Source organism: Vanellus vanellus, assembly GCF_965231255.1.
Source record: "Vanellus vanellus genome assembly, chromosome: 3".
Lineage (NCBI taxonomy): Eukaryota > Metazoa > Chordata > Aves > Charadriiformes > Charadriidae > Vanellus > Vanellus vanellus.
The window spans coordinates 35,176,283-35,202,458 of record NC_138907.1 but is presented as its reverse complement, the minus strand read 5'-3'; the positions used below and the strand labels follow the sequence as shown (position 1 = coordinate 35,202,458).

Here is a 26,176-nt window from a genome sequence, read left to right as displayed (position 1 = left end):
CGGCATGATGAAAGACTTAAAAATCCCCCATACCTCAAAACCCCCCATACCTCAAAACAAGACCACCCAACTCCAACCCCTCTCCCCCTGCTTCATCAGATCCTCCCCATTCTGCTTCTCTATAGCTTGAAGGTCTCCAAATACTGGAGACTGAATGAAATGCACTTTTCTCTTAAAAAAAAAAAATTAAAAAAGTTTATGGATTAAAATCCAGGATTTGGTTACTACTAATAATCAACAGATCCTGAATTGATTTAACATCTATATTTAAACCAAGTCTACTAAATAATAAAAAGAGGGAAAAGCAAAAACATATGTAAATTTCTTTTCTTTTTAAAAGGCTATTAAAATGTAGCTAATTATGCTTTTCAACAGGATCCTTTTCATCATGGGGGCTCAGTGTTGTTTCCTTGATCCATGTTTTCAAAGCTATGATCAAGAGTTTCAATATCAGAAGCACACTGGTGACTGTAATTTCAACTAACAATACTGTGATTAAAACACAACTGGCTCGGCTTTAGAGCAAAAGGCTAACAGGACATATGTATTCCTTTTAAGAATGTGTATAATTGCTGCCTCCCAAACCAACCCAGCCGAAGTTAAATAGGTTTTAAAAAAGCATATGGCTTGGAATTTTTACAAACCAAATAATGTGATGAATTAAAGTTGGCAGAATCTTTCCCAAAGTGATTTAGCATGAATGCTAAATGTAGATTTTTATTTCTTTGGGACTTGTGAAAGAAAATAAGAAGTTGTTTCTTCACCTTCCTGCAGTAGCTTTTTTAGGAGAGACTGGGGAGGGAGACTTACAACAGAACCTATTTGGAATTTATTCTGCATGAAATGCCTTTCTGCATAAGCAGTTAAAAACTTTCAGGTGATTACATGAATATTCACCAGTGCACACTGGGCACAAGGGCCACTTTTTATGCCTGGTACAGTAATATTTGAAACACATTCCAGGCAAACCACCAGGCTAAACTTTTGTAGAGAAGCTACATTTTGCCAAGATGGATATTAAATGACAGGAAGGAGAATATTCCACTTAAAAAGCCAGAAGTATACTCATTGGCAACGCATCTGTTTATAACAAAATTGCCTATGTTCCTAGGACTTCCCATATTAGAATAAAATGCTAAATTAGCTCTTGTTAGTAAATCTTACCATCAGGATTGAGAAGGAAAAGCGAAATGAAGCTTTATCCAGCTCACTCCCTGCAACATGGTGTGATTTAAACACACTTCTCATATGCCACTTCTTTGGGCATCTAAAGTCTAAGCCTGTTAATCATTTAATATGGTACTGTTTATATCACATGTTGAAAATACCTCATTTTATAAAATAAAAGCTTTTCAAATATAAATAAAATGTCATATTACAGGTGTGGGAACCTGGTGATAGTGGCTACGTGTTACATCAAAAGATGGTGCAAAACATTTTTAACAGTAGATCCCTAAATGTCATGTGTTTCCTTATGATTGATTGTTCTGCATTTATACAAGTTTTTTGTGCTGTCTCTGCTTGCTTTTATTCCTAGATTTCTGAAAAAGACTGTCACTGTTTAGTTCAGACTGCATTATAACTACATATACTCAAGGTGTTAACAGAATACCAAACAATTAACAGTCATGCACCTGACAGGATGATACCCTCTTCCTGAGTATTATAAAGTCAGTAGTTGCCACATACATTATAAATGGTAGTACTGTGTTTCTAAACTACTTGCATACTTACAGAACCCCAAAAGACAGAAATTAAAACAAAAGGTAGTGACACTTGTTGGCAGATGGGGAAAAAGAAAGAAAACCCCAAACTGTATAGAAAGACTATTTCTGTACAATTGCCTTTGCATTTTTGTCTCTGGTTGCCTACATGCCCTGTCATTTTCTACAGATATTTATGTTTCAGCAGTTGTCTTGCAGGAAACCAATCTGTCTTTAGGATCCCCAAAAGGAGACAAAATTCCTGCCTATTTGCTATGTGCTTATCATTTATTCTGAGTTAGAATTTCATTCTCAAGTCAGGCAAGCATAGAAAATGAGCAGCAAAGAAAGAAAAACTTCATAAGCGGAAGTGGTATGGAAAATTAGAAAGCATAAGAGATGTATATGATGGTGGTACAAGCAAACAGAAAATGCATTAAAGCTAATTGATACTGTTTGCTAATTTCAGAATTACTCTGAATATGAAAAGCAAAACAGTCTTCAAATAGATTAAGCTGGGATAAGCTTAATCTACTTTTACAACGATGCAAAATATTTCTATTTATTTTAAGGTGAAACTCACTAGGGTACAGAAGAATTCTGGGAAGACTAAAGACAGGCAAAAAAGAATCTCATGAAATTCACAAAGATCAAAAGCAAAATCCTGTGCCTAATACAGACTAATCCACTGCAGTAGTAAATGGTACAGTCTGACTGGCTGTGCTAAAAAGGACACGGGAGTCATATTGAACAGAAGATGCCATTAGTCACCCGTGTGCCTTCTCAGTAACGAAGGCTACCAGCATATGGAGCTGTAGCAACAGGAACTGAGCCAGCAGAACAAGGGAAAGAGATTATTCTCTTTTCCTTCATACCGGTTTGATCACGCTTGGCATACTGCACCCCATTTTGGACCCAAATACAACACTGACAGATCTGAGCGAGTCCAGCAGAGGATCATCAAGACGGTCGGGAGGTTGGAGCACATGCACTGTGCAAGAGGCAGAGGAAGTTGTCTTCTTTAGTCTAAGAAGGCTTGGGCTCAGGGAGGAACCGAACAGCACTTTTCAACACCTGAGGTTATCAACAAGACTGAGCCAGGCTCTTTACTGAGGTGCACGATGCGAAAAACAAAAGACAATGGTCAAAAATTGAACCAGGATGTTCCAGATGGTCTGGAGGCATAGGAAAACAGGAACTGCGTGAAAAAGGAAAAAAAAATGTACACTCTGAAGATAATTAAACACTTCTCAGGTTACCCAGAGAAGTTGTGGAATTTCCTTCCTCGGAGGTTTTCAAGACCTGATAGCATAAAGCCTTGAGTAGGATGGTCTTTCTTCATAGCTGACCCTCCTTTGAGGAAGAGGCTGGGCTAGATGGCTTCCTCAAGTCCCTTCCAACCTGAATGGTTCTACGACTCTAAGAAAATGGCATGACTTTTGCAGAAAGCATGCATGCAAGATACACTCCTGAAACATTAAGTTCTCTATGCATTTCTAATGCATATTTGAGTACCAAGAGGAGTTCTGCTTTTTTCATACTCAGAATTTAGTTGCCATGGTAACACATTCTGACTTGGAGCCTCTCTCCAGTGGTATTCCTATTTGTATAGACTAAAAGCAGCTACTACCCTTTTTTCAAAGGCTCTTATATTTACTCTCTCGGATACAAATATATTCAATGGCACATTCACGTCTCTGAACTTAAAAGACAGATACTTTAATTCCTAATTATTCATTTAGAAACCAAACCCACAGGTCTAATGACTCAGTTTCTGGGGGCAGAGTAATTCATGTCATTCTGCAGTCACAGTGTACAACCAGACTAAAGAAAATGCTCCTGGAAATTTTTTTCTATTACGTGGGAGGGGGAGATCAAGGGAGTTTTCAAGCAAGCAAACAGCAGGAAAACAGGCGATGAATACAGTTCAATCACTTGCGGAAGACATTCTGTTCAAAAAAATCTTTTACTTTCATTCAGATGAAATATTAAGACTTTCTGCTCTAATCTATGTTTATATGTAATTTGATTTCTGTACCAAAAGAGACCATTGTCACCATCTTTAGCATTGCACAGTACAGGACATGTTCTAGACCACTGTTTGCCAAAGCTGTAGCTGCCGCGTAGTGAAACCTCACTTCCCCACTCAAAGGGGCATCTGTCCCTTGGCTGGCTATTATCTGCAACAGACAGGGCTAAAACTCAAAACACTTGTTCTACTAGGCAGAACACGAAAGGGAAAAGACGACATAGTGCTAGCATTTCTGTCTCTAGGCAATGCAGGTAGTCTCCTCTGTCAGAAGATACCCTAGAAGATGATGTTTATTATTGTTTTCTTTTAAGGCAAGCTGTTCATCTTGTTTGTACTTTCCACACAAAGAAAGTTGAGATTCTGACCCTATATCTGTACAATGCAATAACACATAAACCACTAAGTGCCTATTAGTTTTAAATTATGTAATGTTTGGGTTTTGTTTTTTAATTTGCTCTACACACTTGCCAATTCTAAACCTACCATTTCTTGGCAACCAAAAGTCTAGTTCATCTAGCACACTATTTGATAATAAGACTTAATAAAAATCATCTGCTCAAGAATAAACACTAGCATAGTATTTAATATAGGAAAGTCAATTTTTTGCACTGACTTGAAAAGATGGTATGATTCACCAATTGAAAGGTAGCAGAAAACAGTAAGATAGGAAGACAGAAGCTATGAAATGAGGAACTATGCATTTAGTTAATACATTCTTCTCTTACTCCTTCATGTGGCCAAAGCTTCTGCCGTTACTTAAATTTAAGTTTAAAGTGGCATGAAAATGATGTAATTATGTTTTCAATTACCTCTTTTAAGAAATCTGAGTACTGTGTCTTCCTGGTTTTCTACTTGAGATGCAATACTTAATTGAACATTAAACCCACCAAACTCAAAAGCATAAAAATTGAGTGTGGAAAGCTGCCAACTATACTCATTCAGCTTGTTTCACACAGTGAGAACAATGCTGGACTTGCATTATACATAAGTTCTACGGCTAGTATATAGACAAAACAGTACTACTGTTAGGTTAGAGACGCGCCAAAATGTCTGATTTTAAACTTTATCTTCAAAGTTTTATAACCATCGTAAACAACGCCACAAGCCAAAACCAAAACACACAAACCAGAAATTGGCAGTTACAAAAGAGCTTTCAAGTCTGACTTGCTCATCAGTCGGTTTGAAGAGGCACCTCTAACAGGCGGATGGCACTGAGCTAGTTCCCGGCAATATGTACCTACGTGCAGAATCTCTGTTGCGAGCCAGTACCTCACCTCGGGTTTCAACCTTTGTTCACTGGTACTCTAACTTCAGAAACCTTTCTCTCTTTTTTTTTTTTTTTTTTTTTTCTCATTGTCACAGAGAATACAAATTAAGACCCTGACAACATATTCTAAATTTACAAAGAACGGGAAGCCAACAAGACAAGGTTTTGTATGTACGATCTTATAAAACAAAAAAAACATTTACAGTCAGAGAATCTGAAGTTGACGAGAATATGTTTGCCTTCACCTGTGAACAATCCCGTGCTCTAGTCTATTTCCAAAGTTTCTACATCAGCCAAAAGTTTGTTCTTCCTTATGTATACAGACATTGACTGTAGAAATAGCCCGATGAACTTCAATCCAGATCTAAAGACATTCATTAATCCAACACTGTAAAGCAATACTCAGGTTACTGTACCCTTATTATACACTCCATGTTCAAGTAAGAACTGGTACTAATTGTACAGTGAAAAGGAAACCTGGCTGACTCAAGATGATGGCTTTCTTCAATAAATGTTTCTGTTTTCACAATGAGGCGGATATGAGGGACTGCACCTACTTTGACCACAAGTGAGCCTGCAATTAAATTTCTATTTTAATATAAGTATATACCTTTAATCTTACAATTTGACTATTACCATCATTATGCCTCTGAACTGTAATATTTTCTGGAATCGCACTGCTGTATCTCGACATATAATTCCCGCATTTAAGTTTTAACGTGCCCATTATACTGAAGAAGCCAAATGACAACTACTAAACTAGTCCCCTAATTACCACTGCTTTCGAATGTCATATATCCTAAAGAAAATAACTGTGCTGAGCAAAAGTTTCACTGTTGCTCTTAATTTAGAAAAAAATAAACCCTCTTACCGTATTGATCCAATCATGTAGGGCTGTGCTAGCTGTACTACAATAGCTCCGCTCCCAAGCTGATGGCACGTGTACCCAGAATCCCAGTCATAGTTTTTTGTGTCTCCATTCAACAAGGCATTGCGACTGCGACTTACACCCTCAATCACACTGGCACAATCTGCAATTGTTGCAACATTTTCAGTGGGAACTATGAATTAAAAACACAAAGACAACAGACATATAGTCAGAAAACAGTTCAGATACCAATGGTCTTTATTTCTGGCAAAGAACTAGGAAAAAGTAAAAAAATGCTGAAAGTATAATCAACACAAGGAAATTTAACTCTTATTTAACATGAACTATGTGAAGCAGAACCAAGTGGTACAGATAATTTTTATAGCACTGATCCCAGAATAGCTTGGTAAATTAACAGATGGATTTCTGTCTTGGTGATATGAAAGCACTCCTAATATAATTGGGGAAAAAAAATCTTGTCCGGCAAAACTTTTGAAATTTTCAAACAATTGCTTCCTGTTTTCATGATGAAACCTCCCCCCCCCCAAAAAAAAAAAAAAGACAGAGAGAGAGAGAAACAGAAAAGAGAGATAGAGATAGAGAAATAAGTGGGAGTTAGTTTAAAGCACTGATCTGGACTGTGGGAATTCAGGACTCAAAGTCTTCAAAACCAGGGCTTGGAGTCTCACAGCTCAGGAGACTATTCTCAACATGTACCTGTTGATACTTCTGACTGTGATCAGAAATTGCACCCCAGAATTTAGGAAATGAAAATGCTTTCCAATACTTACAAAATCCTTCAATACAAGTATTGGACTATAAGAGGGAAGGAGAGACCAATAGGTTTGTCACACAAATGGAACAGCAGGCACAGAAGTATTTCTCATTCAGTCAAGAGACAGGAAAAAATGTATGACTGAATGCCACAAAAAGGAAATTACAATATCCCAATAGCAAAAGAAAAGAAACTACTCAGAACCCATTCTCTTGAAAAAAGGAAGGCCAAAACACAGGATAATGATTTTCCTCCAGGAGATAGTGATGGAATTACACAGTACTACACCCCCACCCCCCCCCATGTTAATTTCATCAAAGATCTTTGCTGGATAATTATTTTTCCTATCCTATGATAACCTCTGATAAAGGACAACGAATCTGTGTCGTAATGCAATTTGAAAGAGAGAGGAAGAAATAAGTTACCAAAAATTATCTGAATGACAATGATCAATTCAACAGTATTTCCAAATTCACAATATCTCATATTAAGCATTGTTGAAAAATCAGAAACCAAACAACAAACAAGCCAAAACAAGATGGCACAAAAAATTTAGGAACACAGAAGACATAATACCAACACTATTTGAATTTTCACGAGAAAACCAATGATGTATAGTCCAGATGCAAACGCACCATTTTAAACCCACTGCATGCTGATAACTTAATTGCATACTTTTAATAGTTGTTCATAAAATATGTATTTAAAATACTACAGCATCTGAAAATGGCTGAAATATAGCTATGTGAAATTTCAGAGGTAATTGCAAGAGTCTCCAGCACCCAAAAAAGAGATACTTTTCCAGGAAGAGCTAGGATTCTGTGTTTTAAGTGTGCTAGTGGTGTCAGGAGCATTATCTTAAGAAAATCACCAACCAACCAAAACACTATAAAACACACAGGGGAAAAAAGTGCAAGCTTGTTGCCAAGTAATAATCCAAGGCAGTGGAAAAGCAACAGCTTCTGAAAAATTTACTGCTCTATCAAATGTACTATCATCTCTGTTTGCTCATAAAAAATTACTAACCCACCATATTATTATTCTAGAAACCTCTTGACTCCCTATTACTGAAAGGAGACACTCAGAACTTCCCCAGATTCTTATGGGGGAGCAGGTGGTAGACATTAGAAGTATTTCACTGGGAACAATCTGAATAAAGCAAAGACTAACAATGCAAACTAAGAGTACCGGCATTGAAAAAACTTTGCCTTGGCTTCCTTTTCTTCCCCTCTTCCCTGGCAGTAAGGGAACTTCTTTGAGTATCCATTTTATATAAGCATTGAAGCATCTTCTATATATTGCTGCTTTTTGTGAGAACAGGAAGCAACTGAAATCTTGGGTTAAAAACCCAAACAAACAAGTAAACCATGAAGTGTTAAAATCAATGCTCACTTTGAAGCTCTACGGCATATTCTGGACACCCTCTGAGCTACGCTGGGCATTAATTGGAAACAGTACAGCTCAGTTCATCCAATATTTTACCTGCATGCCCCCCGAGCATCATCCTGCTCCTTCTCACATTTACACTTCTGCACTAATTCGTGACCTCCTAAGAAGATGTTACCCTGATTAGTCAAACTCCTTAACAACCACACAGAAACTGCCTTAGTGTGTTTTTAATATAATTCTGTGGTCCTCCCTACAATGGTTAATTAGAAATTGATTCTAACTAATTGCAGTGTGCAGAAGGTGCCATACTGTTCCTTCTCTCTAGGGGGGTCTGCCACTCCCTATTTTGAATGTTCATTATCATCTTTTATATCCGCTTGATAAATTTATTAAAAATACCATCTGGTGGGGACTCTACTCTGTGCTGTATTTTCAAGTCTTCTGGTTATCTTCCTTTGTCCCATTAGAATTTCTGCTTCAATTTAGGTCACTTGTTTACAGAAACATACTGCCAAAACCAACAGTCTTGTTTCTATTTTTCTTTTTTTTTTTTAATCCACCACCTATCCAGCTTTTACAGTAACGAATGTTGTAAGAGAAAACAAAAGAGGGGATTACAAATATGGAAATTGTTTTTTTCCACTGCTCATACAGCAGTGTTGCTCTGACAAATCTGATTTGCTTTTAGGGAACAGAAAAGATGTCCCTTAACAAATCATAAACATTCTGTAAGCAAACAAAAGGAGATGATGATTGAGGTTACAGGACAGCAGCATCAAAACATTTATTAAAACTTACTTTCTTGTCTCCTGGTCTTATGCTGCAGTATGGAGCGATGAACAGCTTGGCAGTATATTTACTTCTAGCAATAGTATTTTTATAAAGGATTGTCATTTTCAAGGCATGGCCTAAGGGCCATCTATACTGGCTATATTTAAAGATAAGACAGATATGTTATTCAACTGTCCTTAGAGATCCTCCAGCAGAAAAACGTACCAAGAGTGTGTGGTAGCCTCAGTCATATTTACTTATCACTCCTTAAGTTTTTTTTTCTTTTTTTTTTTCTTTTCTTAATTTTTAGCATACTTGATTGTCCATAGGATTTTTTTTTTCCCCTGAAGTACTCAGAAAAACAGTTAAAATAATCAACACAGCAGTTGTTAACTGGTTTCCATATCTGAGTGTAAAGTACTTCCTTTCATCTCCCAGTCTGGACAGGCCAAATTTTGCTTTTTGCCCATCCACTGTAACTTCACTGCAAGGAATTGGCTAACATGGGGGGAAAAATGACAGAAAATCCTCAAACAACTCTTTGCAACCCAGGAAGGAACAGAACAGAGTGGGGTCTTGCACCAGCTCACAAAACCAGACATTAATGAACCTTAATTCAATTACTAAAATAAACATACAGAGAGACAGCAGATCTACTAAGTGGCCTTATTTTATAGGAAAGCAGTAATTTAAAGCATTATGGACTGTTGAATATATTTATACTGCACTCTAGGCAACAGTCAGTCAAAGGTTCTCAGCTAAATTGTCATCACTGCAACACAGCTGTTCATTTTACTGAATTCTCTTAAGACACCATGAAAACCACCAATTTGTGAAGAAATTATAAACAAGAAATTATACTAGAAGGAATAAATTTTTCTTTTACTTAATTCAAAGAAGTGATTTTTCTCTCATGCTCATTAACATTTGTTAAATGCTCAGCTTTCAATCACTCCATTTTTAACAGTAAAATTGCATTCCTTCTCTACCTCAATATCTACTGAGCTGACAAGAGTTTCCTCACTAGAAAGTGATGGTTAGAAAAAAAAAGCTGAGTGCAAAGGCAAAAAAAAAAAAAAAAAAAAAAAAAAATTAGGGACGTCACCACTATTATTCCAGGGTTTGATTTTACTGTATTAAATAATTAAAAGGACATTGGGCATTTTGCTTTCATTATTTTCCACACGCCAAAAGATTTAAGTCTAATCTTTATTCAGTATAGAAATTAGCACTTGTTTATTTTTACATGGTAGAAAATATTAAGTCTACAGACTTCTGAATTAATTAAAAGTACAGTCACAAAGTCCTGCCTCCCCTTTCAGATATTCTTTCTTATTTTTCTTATTTTCTTGAGCTGAAACTTGTTGATTACATTGCTACGTTTCATTTGAATCTTCAGTCAAGAAATCAACCAAGAACTCAAGAAATATCAAAGTCAAACGAATATCAACAGCATTTTCATCTGTTTCAGTGAAAAGCTTTCCACAAGCCATGTTTAGCTGGAGAAGAAAACCCCACTAATATTTGTCAGTTGTCAGTTTGGATTAAAACAACTTCAGAGAAGGGTGATTTTTTCAGTTCGTATCTGCTAGAGCTTGTGATTTCCGACCCACTAAATTAGAACAAAAGCATTCAAGTCATTAGAACTGGCCACACTTTTAATTGCCAACCAGTTGGCTGGCTACAGGGCTCTTCCATCAAACATTCTGCCCGAAGGCGGCTTTCAGAAATAGCAGTTGTTTCAGAAGGGCCCTAGGAAGTATGCATCCTTCGTTGCAGCACTGGAAATAGGGAAGCAAAGAAAAAGAAAACGAAAAAAAAAGTAACCGGAACCATATGAACAGATCTCTGTGGAAGAATGGTTAGCAGTAACTAAACTGACCATGTGGCTGTCCTTTCCTGTAGAATGAGAAAAAAAATAAAAATCCCTGCATTATTTAGATCACCTTCCAATTTTCATAGTTTCCTAAGGCTATGCTTGCAGCAGAGCTGTCTTACATGGCTGGGTAAACCTGCACGGTTTTGAAAGAAGGCTAACCTTTAAAAAAGAGAAGAAACAAAATATGATAGCCTTGCGCGGAGGCAACATTAAGCTAGACACAAAAATAGCATCTCTCACTGCTTCCTTGGGGAGAGATAGAGCAATCTTTTACAAAGCTGAACCACACACTAGGAAACTGATATGACTGGTTTCTCTCTGTTACACATGTAATACTGTTTTTTTCCAATAACTGCCAGTGAGTAAAAGACAAGTGAATGATTATTTATTCACTTCATTTTTTCCCTTTTAAAACAAGTTCTCCTAAGGCATTGAACAGCACACAAATGAAGGTTCACAATGATTCATAAGTACTGAACAGCATTCCCCAGAGGGTGACCAAGGACATTCCGGTATTTTATATCCATCTCCTGCTCTTCAGTCATTATTCACTGTTCTCCCTTTCGTATGTAACGTACAAGTTACAAGACAGTCTGATGGACTGAGACAGAGCACAGATAAACACAACTTCATATAAAAGCCTTCCACATTGCACTCTCTATGACCTTAAGCAGGCTCAAAACAGGACGGTAGGCTGCTCAAACCCACATGGCTGCATAGTCCTTGACTGCCCCTCAGCACTCAGTACTGGACTCAGTAAAAGCACGAAGCAAGGTTAACATTTTTTTCCCTTTGAGGCAGAAGAGAGGAATTGGTTCCTATATTTAGGGGGGAGGAGGGGGACGACACCAAACCAAAAAAAGGCATCGCACAGAAGCAGCCCTATGCCTACTGTTGCAGCTTTTTGCCACCGGGCAGATTAGAAGCTTTTACAAAACAACACATCACACCGGGTAACACTTCTGTCTCCAAAGCACTATGTCATCTCTTGCTTGCGAGAATTTTCATTTCCTTTGGATTCTACATTAAATGTTAATGACTAAAGACCATTCAAAGTTTCAGAAGCGGAAGTTCATTCAAAGCAAATACTATGCTTTTGAGATTTCAAAAATATTTACATTTCTGTTAAATGAAACAGTTATGTCAACGTAGTGAGTCTAATAAGCAGAACTGTTAACTTACTTACACATTTAGAGATAATACTATGCCAAAAGAAAAATTACATCTCAACCCTAACATCTGCGTTAGGGAATAATTTCATATGATTGAATTAATTTCTGTCACTTCTCCTTTCACAAGACAACAAACTGTAAACCAACACTAAACACCAGACAGTGCTAGAAAGAGCATTTCCTGCTACTTTTACTGCACAACTGCCACTCAACTACCAATGGGTCATGTCATTACTGCATCCAGTATTGTATAAAGCAACTGTGTAAATCATCTTCCATATTAACTTTTAAAAGTAATATGTCAAGTTAATAATTTGTCATGAAAACCTCGTATGCCGAACCTCAGCAACATAAAATTGCTGTTATCATGAAACACTGCTTCATTTTTATTATTTGTTTACCAGCCTTCTAATCTTCACTCTACAGTGACAGCCATTACATAGATACTAGGTATCAATTGTAATGTATCTGATAAATTACCCTCTTTGCATATACAGCCTTCTGATCAAGTTGAATAGTTATCATGAAAATTAAATAAATAATTACTCTGAAATCTCCACGTAAGATCTCTAAACAAATACCTCAGCGGCCTTATTTCTTTGGAATGAGGCTTCAAATGACAAACTCTTTGCATATTATCTTCAGTCTTGTTTTGGTAGAAGTAAGGGTCACGAAGGAAGGACCATACGGCCTTCGAGGGCTGACCAGCATTTGATATTCTTAATAAAACAAGTTATAGAAACAGCAGCTGTGTTTTTTCCAACCTAATTTAATACCGTATTTAATACCATACTGCATAACCAATTAACCCGATGGTATTACCTAATACTGCTTTTCAAGGGTTGAGGATGAAAGCTTCCATACTCAGTCACGCTTAAAAGCGACCCACTCCGATTACTGCCCCTTCGTATAATTTCTGGAGCTTTTCTAACTGCTTCCAGTTCACTTTACCCTATCCAGTCACTGCAGAAATAGAAACAAACATTACAAATCCTCATTAGAGCAATAAAATAAATCTGTGCCAACTACCCCGTTGGTAGTCACACAGATTTTTTTTACAGAAGTAGAACTGGGACAGTCTGCTTGATCAAGGGAGCCAGATAACATTCTACCTTACAGTAACTGTCACAGGTATGTAAAATAAAGTACTAAATGGATATATGCTCACTTTGCCAGATCAAGGCTGTTGAGAGTATTTTTGAATAGGTAACATTGATGTCCATAAATTCTGGTGGAACAGCCTTTGTGCCCCTGCACCATTTCACAACGGGACTGCCCTCAGTTGGTCCCAAAATCTTTCCATTTGTCCTTTTCTCACCATAAATTCTGCAAGGTCATGTATCCAACTGTTTCTGCCCCATTTACAATCGGAACTTGGTCCACATCTCTCTTTCAATTAACTACTCCATCGAAAATTTAGAAAGTAAGAATTCAGTAAGTGTGTTGACTATCATCCCTTCAATACAAAAAGCTCTGCAGACCTCTCTTCGCTTATCGTAGGTCACTTCAAATGACTTACACGTACAAAACCTTCATTTACCCACACTGAATGACAGCACTGATCACCACGAACAACAAAGGATACTTACTATTATATAGTGCAAACCCTATTAACCTGGAAGATTCTGTAACTACAAAAAAAAATAATCTTCATAAACAGATAAATTTTAATATAGCCATGTGAAGTCTCCACCCCTTAGATTATATTTGAAACTCATGAAATGCTGAAACAGATCAAATAGTTTGTATCACTGAAATGCTCAATAAACCAAAAAATACCAGAAAGTATGTGAAAGACAAGCTAATTATGGTACAAGTACACTTCCACAAACACACATGGATTCACTACCCTAAATTAAGTATTTGCTGAATAAGACTGGTAACCTTAAATCAAATATATATAGATATATGCATCAGATTTTTTTTTGCACACAGCAACTCCGATTTTGTATAAAGTTATTAAAAAGTTCACAGCTGGCAGTGCTAAATATGAAATGTAGCTGAAAGGTTTTATGAAACTTGAAATATTTTGGTTCTCCCTAAGCTGGCTTACTGAAGGTACATGTTTTCTTTAAACACAGTTCCTCCTTACTGCTTATTCTATTTTCTTGTCAATAGCAATTGCAATACTACTTGCAAACCCCCTAAAACAAAAGGGAAAAGTTTCTATTTACATTGTGGGACAGCTTGTACACTTTGGGGCTATATAACATAAAAATTAGTAAAGTGTGACTTGTCAGATTACTTTTTCTATGCTTCTAAAAAGACATCATGAAATTACAGAGCAAACCTCGTGAGATTGAGTGTAACCATGCAATGCCTTTGTATAAAGCATGTGCAATAGACTGAAGGAGTTGGGTCCCAGTTTTTCAAAGCTAAATACTATCATTTTCTCAGAAAAAAAAATTAAAAGAAGTATGTCTTACTGAAATCTTCCCTCTCATTCTATTTTAAAAACTTTTTTCCCTTCCATTGTAGGTGCATACTTAAAATTTAAATATACTTTTAAAACCAGCATGAACTCTGAGAATTTTGCTGAAATTCTCAATTTCATTCCAGAAGTAACAAACTGTGGGAAATCCTACCTAGACAACTACTAAAAGGTGCATAAAATTCTTCCCAGTGAATTTCAGGATCTCACTCGCATGAGTTTATATGGAATAAAGCACAGAAATCACCCTGTTTGGACTACTAAAAATATTGATATAAAATCTTACTTTGACATAGTCTGTCATTCAGTATTGTTAGTCTGTTGGGGACTTCCACATGAAGTAATGCAGTACTATGTAGAGGTACTTAAATCAGTATTACATAAGCTGTCCAGAGCTTCAGAGGTAACAGAGGTCCATCAATGTGGCCTTCAGAGAATAAGGGTAGCCAATATAACGTTCTGCCATGGCTAAGTGTGTCTATGACTCTTTGGGGGAAAATCAACACGAGAGTTTACTTCCAGCGGTTGAAACTAGGCTGTGTAAGAGGCCCTAAATGCCTAAATCCATCTTTCACTGCAATAAATAGCTCTGGTAACTCCATCCTCGTTACAGAATTCAGGCTAACCTAGCTGGGGTACAAGAGCAACCATACTGTGACATGCAAAGAAAAAATGGATAAGCAGCACAGAGTGACTCAATTGCCAGTGGCTTTGCCAGCAGCAGCTGATTTAATTTGAACTTTAGCATTCCTGCAGCATCACTAGTCAACCCACAGAACTGGAATTTCAAAGAAGGCGCAAGGACTAGCCAACCAATTCCAGGCTTACAGCATCATTTAACTCCAGTTAGAGATTTCTGTGTGGAAACAGAAGTAGAGTAAGAGTGCAGTGATGGCCAGTCTCGAAAGGCAAGCGTTCGCAACAGTTCATGTAACCAGTTTTAACTCTTACCTATCAGACCTTTCTCAAGAGTAAAGGTTTTGTTCGTGAACATGCATTCAAACGCCACAATATGGAAAACTTTGTTCACTGTGTTGTGGGTCCCAACAATTCGAATATACCTATAAGGAGCAAAACAAAAAAAAAGGTAAGTAGCACAAGTTAAGCATGACAAACCTCTATGCACTAAAGTATAAATTATTCAGTTGGACTATATCGTGCAGATCTGTAAGAAATGAGTAACTCCTAAAAAAAAAGATTAAAATAAGAAAATGAGTAAAAAGAGTATAAATTTCACAGCAAACTTGCATCTACTCAGGATCTATCAAAAAACTTTCTGGACTAATTTGCCAAGAAACTTAAAATGAGGGAGCTTCTGGTTCAGAAATGGTCTGTTAATGCAAATGTGTGCTCATGCAGGGTAATAATAATAATAATCCCTTTACCAACTATACTTTTTACCAAAATGAAAGATTTCATACAGCCAGGATAAATCCAAAACAGCAGTGAGGCTTCTCTGCAGAAGCCAAAAATTAATTCCATTTTAATATGACTGTCTCTAATTCTAGTACTGGATGTACAGGATATCAACATCTTTGTCAGTGTATATTTTATTAATAACAAAAAAAAAACAACATCAAACAACTGAACAGTCAAATGTTATGAAACAAAGCTAGCTCTGGGTTTCATTCCGGGTTGTATAACTTACACTTCTAGACTTTAATTGAAAATTAAATGGAGCTGCTCTTGAACACCGTGACCTAGTCACCTTCTGTATTACCCTGGAGGCTTCACCTTCTATAAATGGCCATTAACCTTGATTCAGTCTGGTTCCTGCATTTTCTGAAAAGATCCAACAGTTCTTACTAAAAATTTTGAAAAATCTTAAATGCAATATGGTACATCATCTCAATAAATGCTGAAAAAGCAACGCAGAAAACTACCTAGAACAAATACCATTACCCCACAAAATGGGTTACCCACATTGCAGAAAGCTTTGTATTAAATGAACTAATTTCAATTAAGAAGTATCAGAATGTAAGAATCTTAAGCAATGGCCTCGGTCTGAGGTATAAAACAACTTTTCATTTATGTATTATAATTATAGTTCCAACATATTGGCCACTCACCAACAGCATCATTTTGGCTTGTGTTCTTCATCATACCAAGTTGAAAAAATACACAGCTTTTCAGTACTGAGATTTTTTTTTTTTAACAATAAAAAACCTCATAGCTATTTACCGTACTAATGTTCAACTTCCTCCTACACTTCAAGACTTGAGTGCCTTATGAAAGAGCTCTTATAAGCAAGCCTCAATGACTGTTATTACTCATATTTGTTTGTCTTTACCATACACAGAGAAAAGTCTCCTGAAAATAATTTTAAAAAGCCCACCTATTACATGCAAATGGCTGCAAGAGACACTAAGTTACCTCAGTATCATGACATCGCTAAAATTCTCAGGTTTTGACATCTGCTCCTTTTAGCTTATGTAATAGTTTCATTAAAAAACCAAACTATTAAATATTGATTAAAATTACAAGTGATATACAATATGCTCAAAATTCAACTTTAAAAAATATTTTAATTATCATGACTTGAAACAAAAAGAATTATATGCTATTCCCTAATTAATACTAACTCATAGATCAATTAATTATCACAGTAACAAATTTCTTGCAAGTTATTCTGTGTAGAAAAAGTAAATGTTGCAAAACTAGAGAAAATATTTATTTTTCATAAAGAAGGTAAACCTACATTTTAAGAGTAAAGCAGAACTTAGCCCTCACTATGTAGCTGTGACAAGCGCCTGCGAAGAGCATCACAGGAATCTTGGCCGACAGTCAGGGAAACAGCGGTTCTTGCCCCGGACCTGCCCACGTGAACCAGTCAGTTGCTGCAAGGTGATCCATGAAATGCCATATTTTGGGACTCATATTATGAAGGCAAAACTGTATCAGCCTCAGTTTTTCTTAACACACTGGAGATAATCTGCAGTATTTTTGCAAGTGGTGCGCAGGCAGGTACAGTCTATGGCAAAAGCTCGGTGGACACAGAGGAGCAAGACCCCAAGGTTTCTACTCACAAAACTGACTTTCTGCAAAACTGACACTGAAGATCCACAGAATAGATTATAATCAAATTATTAAGGGGAATAACAGTTTGCTGTTCAGAGAAAGGTAACCTGAAATTTGAAAGAATCTTTCAGTTTCAGGAGCTCTGGTAGACATCTTCAGCTAAGGGCATGCCTCCTCCTTGAAGCTACAGGCACAGATGTATTTGGTCCAGTCTTGTCAGATTATTTTCTTTTTGTGAATTCACAAGCACGGTATGAACCCTAAACACACACGCAACGACCAGGATCCGACAACAGTAAATGTTCTTGTTCTATCCAGCATCAGAAGGGCAGAATTCGACTAAACACGGGAACAATCTTGGAACATTTATAAGCGCACGCAGAGACTGGCTCTGCCAGAGAGACTCTCTCGGGCAAGAAAAATATTGAGTTGTTGCTCGGACGAAACACGCTCTAGGCTAACCAACAGAGCATTACTAATGGAGATACTTTGACATACTTCAGTTAGGCTTCTTTGCTTTAAAGAGTTTAGAGAACAAACAAAGTAACAATATTAATAGTAACACAGGAAACAGCTTCATAATTAGCTTTAAAAGCTAGTTTATTTGGATTTTTTTTGTGTTATGAAATTTTAACGCTCCAGCAAATTTCTGGATTGGCTTTGGCTTTTTTGGTTTTTTGCTTTTTACTTCAGGTTTTCTCTGGTCATTCATTTGTGGGTTTTTTAAATATATAAAGAAGGTGAAAGATACATAAGACTTGAATAGCTTGCCATGGGAAAAGCATTTTTACCATACTGAAAACTTAGGTAAAATAACGTATCACCCCCTTGTTTGCAAAGTTCTCTGCCGCCAACAGGTAGAAAGGAACAAAGCTTATTCTTGTATGCTAAATAGCCTATCAGTTATTTTGAACAAGAGATGACAATGTTTCTCATTGCTGGAAAGCTGAAATGTTGTGGTAATGTAAAACAAAATCTAAGCCATTAGAATAATCATGTATACATTAGTCTTTTAAAGCATATTATTTTGATGTTGCAATATTATTGTAAGGTAGAAAGTAATGACATGATAAACCCCTTCCTTTGTCCCCAGTACAATAAATATATTTTATTCTTTTGTTCTCTCTCTCAAGGTGAATGATCAGCATGATTTCCTGCCTGAATCTTGCATTCTTCTACGTGGTGGAAATTAAAATAATGCGATATTCAAAATTACTTTAAACACCCTAACTTCTAAAATCAAATTCTCAGATTTTGCATAAAAATTGTAGCTTATTATTCCACTTGATGCGAGATACTAAAGCTACCGTAGCCTGAGACTGCAAAAGCAATCTTCCTTCAAATAAGACAGAAATGCCCAGTACTGCTAGGTAAACAAGCTGTATCTGAATTTCAAATATCACCGACGAAGAGTGATACTGAAGGTACATAACCAGTTTCAGAAGTATCAGATGAAGACATTGTAAATACTGAAGTAGTACATCGTAATGAGAACACTGAACAATGGGCTGAAAACAAAAAGTTTGCTCAGAAATACGACAGTGAGAAAAAACTGCCAATGTGGACAACTTCAAGATGAGCAACAGTCTTATTCAAAGCGCACAGATTTCAGAAATTTAAAATATCTATTATAGCTCATTACTTGCTTGAAAATTTGTAAATTTTCCTAAGCAGTTTTCTGCCAGATGGAAATGCAACTGAGTCATGATTAAAAACAAAAGTATCCTTCAGGGAATCAGACTATGTGTACCATCTATCATTTTCCTGGAGCGATTTATTAGCTGGAATACAAGAGTACAGGTAACAAAATTAATATGAACAATTTTTCAGCACACGCAACTCTGATAAATGCTTAAAATGCACAGGACATGTTTTATGTGATCACTCACTAAGTTTTTAAAACGTACTGTAGGGGTTTTGGCTGGGAGAGAGTTAAATTTCTTCACAGTAGCTTTTATGGTGCCGTTTTGTATTTATGCTGAAAACAGTGTTGACAACACTGGGACGTTTCAGTTACTGCCGAGCAGTGGTTGCTCAGGCCTTTTCTGCTCCTCACACCACCCTGCCAGCCAGCAGGCTGGGGGTGCACAAGAAGTCAGGAGGGGACACAGCCGGGACAGCTGACTCCAACTGACCAAAGGGATATTCCACACCAGGAAGGCAGGACCTTTGGAGTGATGGCATTTACCTTCCCAAGTAACTGTTACGTGTGACGGAGACCTGCTTTTCTGGAGATGGCTGAACACCTGCCTGCCGATGGAAAACCGTGAATGAATTCCTTCTGCTGCGCACACAGCTTTTGCTTCACCTATTAAACTGTCCCTATCTCAACCCCCAAGTTTTTGCACTTTTACCCTTCCGATTCTCCCTCCCATCCCGCTGTGGGGTAGCGAGCGAGCGGCTGTGCGGGGCTGAGGTGCCCGCTGGGGTGAACCCACCACATCGTGATGCTGCTCTTGGCTTTGACCGGCAGAGCAGCAACAGGTACGGCTCTCCGGCTTTGCTCACAGGCCTAAGGGACAGGCAAATGGGAATTAAGCACCATGAAATCTAACAGCCTTCCGGCTCCCACAAGCAAATCCGCATCGAGTGGCAAGAGCATCGTCTCCGTCAATGTTACCTAATTATATCCAGATGTGAGATCAGCGAGCAGGCTCTGTGTACAACTGTCTCTGTCTACAGCAAGCCAGGAAGAAAGTGCTCAGACCTTCTCTCCAAGCATAGGAAGACTCTTCTGTGAACTTGGGACTCCAAAGCTGGGACCCTTTTCTGAGGAACTGCTATGCATACTGGCGCTGATAATGCCTCTTTACATAATGATCTGTTCTTTAAGGCATTTCCTCAGAAAGAAATTGAAGTTCAACTCTTCTTTTTTTTTTTCAATAGGGCTTCAAACCTATGGAGAGGTCCCTACCTACAGGGAGCCAGGCGAGACTGTGACACGGTGTTCTCTGCTGCTGTACTACACATGGCAGACAAGGTGTGAGGCCACTCGGTGAATCAGAGAAAAGCATCCAAGAGCTCATTGCTCAGAAACCATAGTTCACGTCCTATACATTGAAAAAGTGATAGGTTGAACACCCCCCTCCCTCCAAAGGCTCTTGTTATGAAATGACTGTAAGACATCATCACGAGATCAAAGGATACTTAATTAAGACTGAGGAGTGAACACTTTCAGTAACCCTGTATCTTTCAGAGTCCAACTTCGGAAGTTTAACTGCCTTAACATTTGCTTTCTGAAGAAATAAGAATAAGAAACAAGCAGTTGCGGGACTGGAGATCCCAGAGCAAGTAACTTCTTCACTCTCTGTACCCTCTATATTCTACGAACAACAAATCAACCCGTATGGAAATAAATTAAAACCTTCAACTGCATAATAAAACATTTTATTTGATCTTGATTCTTTAAGATACTTAAAGGTCAAACTCCATAGTTTTGCCATTACTTTTCATCGTTCAAGTGGTGAGAACAACGTGGTATTCTCCCACCTCCAACACCACACGCTTGCAATTATTGTAGTCCTCTGAATTAGAAAAAAACAGAGGAAACAAGCTAAAGATCATATTTTTAACAGATGACACTTCCTGAAATACAACACAGGTATCTTTTATGCTGATTAAATCAACATAAATGCATATACTAATCATTTTTGATAGCCAGTCATTTTTCCACAAGTGCTTGGCAAGCATGTCATTAATTAAGAAGGACCACTGACCAGACTTACTTGTGTATGACGAATTACAAAACAGTTTAAAAGCTTTGATTACCACAAGATGAAGGGGGGGTGGGGGGGAACAGCAGAAAGCCCAAACCCTAAATGAAGAAAAAAAGTTTTAGAGTACTTTGTTAGTGGGTGACACAAGCTTAGGCAAACCTGATTAAGCTGAGACATAGGAATGATGAAGAATTAACTGCATAATCAAAATCCTGGTGCCAAACTATGAATTTTAATTAAATTGCTCACTGAGGAAGACACATGGCAGACAAAAAACCAAGGAGGACAGACATTAAAAACACCACAGGTAGTTTTTCCAGTGAAATTAGAATTTGTTCACTTTCCTGTCAGGAACAAAGCTGCTTTATACAACACAAAGTTATCTATAAATCTTTGTGTGACAGAAGAGTAAAAGAATCACAATTCAAGGGCTAGACTAGCTCCTCTATCAATGGACTTTAGACCCAACTGACAGACTGGGGGGAAGACAAAAAGAACCCTGAATCACTCTTTAAAAAAAACCAAACCTTGATCACTTTGGGGGGTTTAAAAGTACTTCCCTGGCAGGTGAACAGGACTGCAGCATGAGAATTTTGCCCCTTTAGAAGACTTTTTTTTTTTTTGGTTTCTGGCCCTGTTTGAGAATAATGGATATTGATAGTATTTAAGTGGTTTAAGAGCTTCATCCACATGTCACAGACTTCTGTAGTCACAGTTAGTCATGCTACACTTCATCCTGAGATTCCCACAGCAGAAATACCAGAAAAATCTGTATTCTTCTTTTCTTTTTTTTTTCCCCCGCTAACAAGGAAAGTATTTTAACTAAAGGGAAACGGTATGTTCTACTGGATCTTGGAAAATCTTAAACTACTATAATTTGAATGAAATACCCGGGTTGATTAATTAGGCACCCACATGGCAATGCCCTCATCCATCCCCTATTTTTCCCAGAGCAATTCTTCACCTTGACACGAAACTATGACCTGGGCACTCTGTTGTGACTACAAATACTCACATTTCCAAACAACTACATCATGTTTTACTTCTGCTCTTTACATTTGTACAGCTGACACATTTAATTCGGATAACAGCTGCTCCTGAGCATACCACTGATTCAGCTGTGGATACCCTGGAGGACTACTAATACCAAAGCTCAGCTGCCTGCATCAGAACAGTACTTAGGACATATGTGTCAAAGCGTAAAAATATGCATAGTCTAGCATCTGTTTTAATCCTTCATTATAATAACACCAGCAAGATACAGACAAACTCCGGAATATATTATGCATAGATTCTAATCTCTTGAGAATATTGAGACAGAAGACTCAGTAAAGGTAGGTAAAGGAAATTAGCTGGCATTTTGCACTGATATCCACTCTAAGTTACTATCAAAGCAACCCAGAACAGCAACAGCAAACTAAAATAAAGAACTAAATCCAATATGTACCAAACGAGCTCGTAAAAATTTGGCATTTCATTTTCCTTCATGGAGCATTTGGTATGAGACACCAGTGCTAGTCCTACATACTTCGTATCTCCTCTAACTGCTTCGAAACCGCTAACATTCACATTCTGATCACTGCCAGAGAGATGCATGAGATACAGCCCAGCACACAAGGGCATTAGAAGACATTCTGTTTATCTTCTAGTGGAAAAGGAAACAGTGCTATTCGCTGCCATATAAACCCCATTTATTGACAATTCCGTAAAACATATAATCCTTCACACTCACACAGCTGAATCAACAGACTCATGACAGCAAGAAAAAAGGCAAGAAGGAAAAATCTATTGCCAGAATTAAATCACGTGCCAAAACAGTGGACATAAACAAATATATAAGAGAAGAATTAAGCCAGAACAAACGCGGAAAGCATTTCTGTCTTTTTGACAGGAGACAAGTTTTCCTGCACTTAGATGAGAAAATCTAATACAGTCTATTTCATACCAAAGGAAATCCCTGTTGCAAATATAGAAAACAAGTGTCTCGTGTCTTACACAAGACAAAATGATTGAACTCTAGTAGGAAAAGCATATATAACACTTGCAAAGCCTGTACAATAACAAACATTTCTACCTTCCCAATTGATGCAAACACAAGAAACAGTGTAGCAGTCTGAAAACACAACAGATTTCTCTCTGTAATTTGCTAAAATTGTATCCAAATATTTTATGCTGTGGCATTCAAGTGGCTAAAAATATTGATATACAATAATTACACAGGATATGCAATTGTTTGTGTACTATATAGAAGCGACATATCAACCAACCAACCAATGTTTCTGAACATATTTAACCAAATTAACACTGATGTGCATGGGAACATAAGTAACATTTGCATGACGTGACAGTACGTTTTGTATTCCATATCATAGAATAATAAGCTTTTTTCTTTACTCGTTTCCAATTTTTATTTTATTTTTTTAAAAACAGAAAACCTCAAATTTGAGGTAAGCTTGCTTGAATATGAATCTTCACATTGTGCACATCTACAGTTCCATTCAACTTCTCTGAATTTGGCTCCGTAGGTTTTGTTTCAGGTCAGATCTCAATCCAAACCAGTTCTATTTCCCAGAATCTGTCCAGATATTGGCAGGAATCTGTTCAGCAACTCTAGGCATGTAAGCACATAAGCAGAAGAGAATAAGAGACCTCCAGGACTCTCAAAAGGGGGTCATAAATCACAAAATCACAGAATAGTCAGGGTTGGAAGGGACCTCTGGAGATCATCTAGTCCAACCCCTCCGCCAGAGCAGGGTCACCTACAGCAGGTTGCACAGGTTGGCATCCAAGCGAGTTTTGAACGTCTCCAGAGTGGGAGACTCCACCACCTCTCTGGGCAGCCTGTGCCAGGGCTCTGCCACCCTCAAAGGAAAGAAGTTCCTCCTCATGTTTAGATGGAACTTCCTATGTTCAAGTTTGTGCCCATCACCTCTTGTTCTATCACTGGGCACCACTGAAAAAAGCCTGTTCCCATCCCCCGGCACCCTCCCTTTAAGTACTTATAAGCATTAATAAGATCCCCCCTCAGTCGTTTTTTCTCTAGACTAAAAAGACCCAAGTGCCTCAGCCTTTCCTCATAAGAGAGATATTCTAATCCCCTAATCATCTTTGTAGCCCTTTGCTGGACCCTCTCCAGCACTTCCCTGTCTTTCTTGAAATGCGCCGCCCTCCCCCTGCCCCAGTATAATGTTTTACCTACTGAGAAATATATCCAAGGATACATGCAAGGAACACTACCATGTGTTATGTTAAAACCATACTGGAAAAGTGCTAAACAATACTTCAGTGGAATCGGCTAAGCACTGGTAACATAAAAATGACTGGATACATCTTTTTCATCAATATTTTTATGATTTGAAAATTTTACCTATGGATACAACTCCCTGTAGTTGGAGGTGGTTAGAAAATTGATGCAAAGTATTGCTGGCTCAATTTGCAGTTTGCTGCACAAACAATTTTGGAATGCTGAAATGTGGGGGTAATTCATTAAGCCGAGTTTGCCTTAAATATTTAAAACATTTATGATAAAGCATTTAGTGTTAATATTCAAATGGTTTAGATCTGAGGCAAGGATATCTTTGTTAATTGGTTCCTTAACTAAAGATATGATCATACAGTTATTAAAACCCTCGTACTATCTAGCGATTTACAGATGCCACGCCAACAGCAACTATGTCACTTACAAGAAACATTAACTTAAATTCTTCAACAGTAGGAGCAATGTTTGTAGGAGTAGAACACCTATAAAAGAAGATAATCACAAGTAATGCCTACTTAAACTAGCTGAATGCCAGTTCTGATTGCTTTGGTGTTCCTTTTTAAGATAATTAAAGTGTGCAACACCTGTTCTGCTCCTGACAACACACAGCTTAACCAAACTCTTAACTATGATCATTCTTCAGATGCATTTTAGAAATTACTTAGTGAAGACTGAAATTCACATGGAAATATCTATCAGACAGCATGGAATGGAAAAGCCACCTCATCGGAAACTAAAAGACATGTTTTTTGTATTGAGGAAACAAATGTCTGATATGAGATAGATCAGTGAAAGTAACAACCAATTATTTCTAAATTCACCGAGTTTTAGAATCTGATATGGTGTCAATTAGCAGTATCACCTGCTACACATATATACAGTTGCTAACTCAGTTAATCAGTGTCTCTAATCTGCATTGCTTACACTTTCCAGCATATTCAAGACCTAACTGCTGACTACTGCAGGCCTGAACTTAGCTATGAAATAAAGGACAGAAGAAATACTATTTACGGGACTGTTCATCAGACACGAACAGTGCAGCAGATTCAATCTCGTAAGCTTCATAGGTCTAGTTATTTTAAAATCAAATTGTATATTACTGGAAATAATAGATAACAAGGTGAAAGAAGATCATAAATTTGGATTACAAGTAGGTCTACATTAACCTGCACAAACACTCCTACACAGCTCAGCAGCAGTGAGATGGTGGAAGAGAAGGGCAGTGACTTCCAATATCTGTATATGGAGAATAAAATCTCCAGAAACTCAAGTTCCTGTGAGGAGAGTTAAATTACGGTTATTTTAAAGACAGAGCATTTAAGATAGACAACTACTTTAACCAAAGTATTACTTGTTCTTGCTGCTTCTCTCTTTTTCCACTTTTTTTTTTTTCTGATTTCTTTTAGCTGTAGGGTAGAACCACATTTATCGTATACAATTTGCCATGTCTCTCTTGCTGATTTAATAAGCAATCAGGAGAAATGTTTGATTAATTCAAAGCAGTACTTCGCAACATCACACCAATTCAACTAATTACAATGGATATTAGCTCTCTGAAACACTACCATCAGGCTAGAGTGGTACATTGGGTGCTGTAGCCCCAAGAAAAAATTATCATTTTGTTAAAATGTAGGTTTTCATCTCCTACGATATAAAAATAATTTATGTTTGACATGTCTGTGAACTATACCACTAAACTTGTGAGCAGGTAAGCAGACCTGCAGAAGACAGAAATATATGTACTGAGCTACTGAATTCAGGTCTCTTCAACTGGTTCCTTTATCAAAGAACGATTTGAATTAATAACCAGTCATACAGTTCCCTTCATATGGTAAAACATATAAAAATAATAAACTGTTTTAAATCTAGTGTCATAAATCCTAAAATCAATTTGGA

At 37.4% G+C, this 26,176-nt stretch overlaps 1 protein-coding gene across 1 annotated transcript in view; it reads right to left on the bottom strand.

Annotated features, from left to right (window-relative positions):
* The window catches only part of BTBD9 (BTB domain containing 9), a gene marked incomplete at its 5' end in the record, with an annotated part of 125,113 nt that overhangs the window by 27,960 nt on the left and 70,977 nt on the right, over positions 1 to 26,176 (bottom strand). Inside the window, 2 exons of the mRNA XM_082480878.1 lie at positions 5,874 to 6,063; positions 15,239 to 15,348. Of these exons, the coding sequence (XP_082337004.1) occupies positions 5,874 to 6,063; positions 15,239 to 15,348 (300 nt within the window). The remainder of the gene's footprint in view (positions 1 to 5,873; positions 6,064 to 15,238; positions 15,349 to 26,176) is intronic.